The following is a 2,591-nucleotide window of genomic DNA, read 5'->3' as shown; positions in this document are numbered from 1 at the left end:
GAACTAGGGTTACGCAAGTAGCTAATCGCGGTGTGAAACACAATAGGCATACATTTGGTAAATAACTTATTATTAAATGATGCGTACACTGTGATCGTGGAAGAAGAAACTATAACTGTACTCAAGGCCTACTTACATAATACCAACCAGATCAGGTGCATCTTGATATCAGTCATTGAAATGGAGGTGGTTTACATCTTTTTGTTCTCTAGAATCAACATCCAGACTGTTATTGCGGGTGTTACAACTTTACTAATTCTTTTATATATTTCAAGAAACCTGCGACGTAACCTGCCACCCGGACCATGGGGCTTACCGGTAGTTGGAATCCTTCCTTTCATTGGACAACAACCACAAAGCTCTCTGAAAAAGTATGCTCATAAATACGGACCTGTATTTTCGGCGTACCTTGGAAACATACTAGTAGTGTTTGTCAACGATTATAAATCTATGAAGCAAATGTTTGTAAAATCGGGAGACACGTTTAATGATCGTCCGAAACTTGTTATAATTGACAAAATAAGTTGTGGCAAAGGTAAGAAAAAGGATTAACCCAAAGTGGTGGCATTCTAAAACCCTGCAGTGTAATGGACGCCATGTATATGCAATTTATATGTCACATGACATACATGGGTATTTCAATGTTAGTACCAATTATTTTACTCAATGTTATGTTTTGTAGTTTACTTGCGGTAAATGTTGTAGAAGCGAGCTACCTATATTTAAAATTAGCATTGTTTTCTCTCTGTAGTACGTTTCTAATACTTGGCCTTCCCGGCGCTAAGGCACTTTCGCACATAACTTTTAATTCTTAATTTTTTTACCTTAATTTTCTTCTCACAGTCAAAACACATAATTATAAAACATTTTTACATGATTCAACCACTCATAAAGTAGGCCTACATTTTTCAACAAAAAGATACCGGTACCTTTATTATAAATATAGGTTGATAGGCCTACAGAGTTTCCGCGTTTGCTAGCACGACGAGCTGTACTTTTTAGCAATTAAGTAAGAAATTGCCAGAATGTCCGAGTCAATTCTTAAATTTTGAAACCATTAAAGGCCAGTCTTATAATTTTAATCGGAATTTTCCCATGAAACATCCGAAAACAAAATATGGCATCATGCAGTACCATCTTTTTGAACTTTCTTGTCGTAATCGAGGTTAATCGAACCGACGTTTATCATTGGTTTTGATAGTTGTTTAGTTGTTTTTCTGGATTTAGGCCCCAGGTCCTATGTTTCTATCTGTGTACGCATTTGGATCATTACTAATTTTTGAAGTAATTATTGTGCATGTGAATTTCATGTGAACACAGATAGTCAAACAATAACACCATACGGTAAAAAAAATGACATACAAATGCAAATAGATAAGTTTTCATAAACGTTTAATCAAAAAACTTCACGCTGCAAACTCAGACATTCTGGCAATTTCTTTGCAAAATGGCAGCTGCTCGTCGTGCAGCGAACACAGATTCATTTTATTTCTTCATACACGGTTTTGCATCCAGGGATTTATAGTGAGTTAAGTGATGGCATAGTTATCATTTTACAATCCTCTCCTATTGTAAGACTCGTGATGTGAAACATTAGAACTAGTAGGCCTATAGCCGTAAGCCTACATTACAATTTAAATACCGCCATACTACCGATACGCTCTTGTACCGTTGTAGGCCTACACGTATGGAACTCCAAAAGGGCAACTTTCAAACACACTCGGTTTTTAGGTACAGTCGATTTTCAAACACACTCGATATTTCGGCACTGTCGCTTAATTGACTATATAGACCCCTGGTTCCTAATTAATATATTTGAAGGGACAAATTATTTTTAGATTTGATGTTAGGGCCAAAGAAAATCTTGCTACTTTATGGACCTAAGGTAAAATTCTAAGATGCTGTGGCCGAATCCCCCTGTTGGATGCACAGAACTTTGAAGTTTTTTCACAATTAATTTCAAATTTATTCTATATTTAATTGTACTAAAGCACAATATTAGGACACTAAATTCATTAACATTTTTGCACCATAAGATTGATAAAATATTTTGCCAAAAGTAGAATTATGACATTTCTTTTTCCACTTTTTCTTTTCTCACTGACAGGAATCTGTCTCCGCAACTGGCACCACCACTTAATTTCAATTCTCGCATACATTTGGGAACTGACAGTTATAAATCGCATGATAAGTGGTGAAGTGCTACATTCAAATCAGTCCTCGAATAGTTGCATAGGCCTAATAATAAGCAGGCTTTACAGAATAGAAATAAAAAAAATAAAGCATAATTTCATCCATTAAGCTATTTACAGGCGCGTAGGTAGAATTTCCGAATGTTTTGGAGGAGAAGGAGGGGGGCGGGGCAGCGCCGGCGAGTCTTAGGCTGAGTCTGATCATGGCCCCCGGCTTGGGCCAGAAGCCAAGAATCTGCGACAAGGACAAAGTAGCATTTTGAGGCCGTATTTTAATAGATTTCTGAAACACATAATTCATGGATGTTATATACTGGTAGAACTTGTCATGTCTTCCTTTTAGTCCGGCAGCTTAGCAGATGGATGTGGACGTTCCGGACAAAAGCACCAATTTTTTTT

The 2,591-nt window shown here is 36.8% G+C and overlaps 1 protein-coding gene across 1 annotated transcript in view; it reads left to right on the top strand.

Moving 5' to 3' along the window:
* The first annotated feature begins 6 nt into the window (after window positions 1–6).
* The window catches only part of LOC117124585 (cytochrome P450 2U1-like), a 22,075-nt gene continuing 19,490 nt past the window's right edge, over window positions 7–2,591 (top strand). Inside the window, exon 1 of the mRNA XM_033270877.1 lies at window positions 7–535. Coding sequence (XP_033126768.1) covers window positions 181–535 — 355 coding nt within the window. The 5' untranslated portion in view covers window positions 7–180. The remainder of the gene's footprint in view (window positions 536–2,591) is intronic.

Source organism: Anneissia japonica, unplaced genomic scaffold, assembly GCF_011630105.1.
Source record: "Anneissia japonica isolate Jap-2015-1 unplaced genomic scaffold, ASM1163010v1 scaffold287833_len2544123_cov190, whole genome shotgun sequence".
In the NCBI taxonomy this organism is placed as follows: Eukaryota; Metazoa; Echinodermata; class Crinoidea; order Comatulida; family Comatulidae; genus Anneissia; species Anneissia japonica.
The sequence above is the reverse complement of the archived record's forward strand: the minus strand, read 5'-3'. Positions and strand labels throughout refer to the sequence as shown.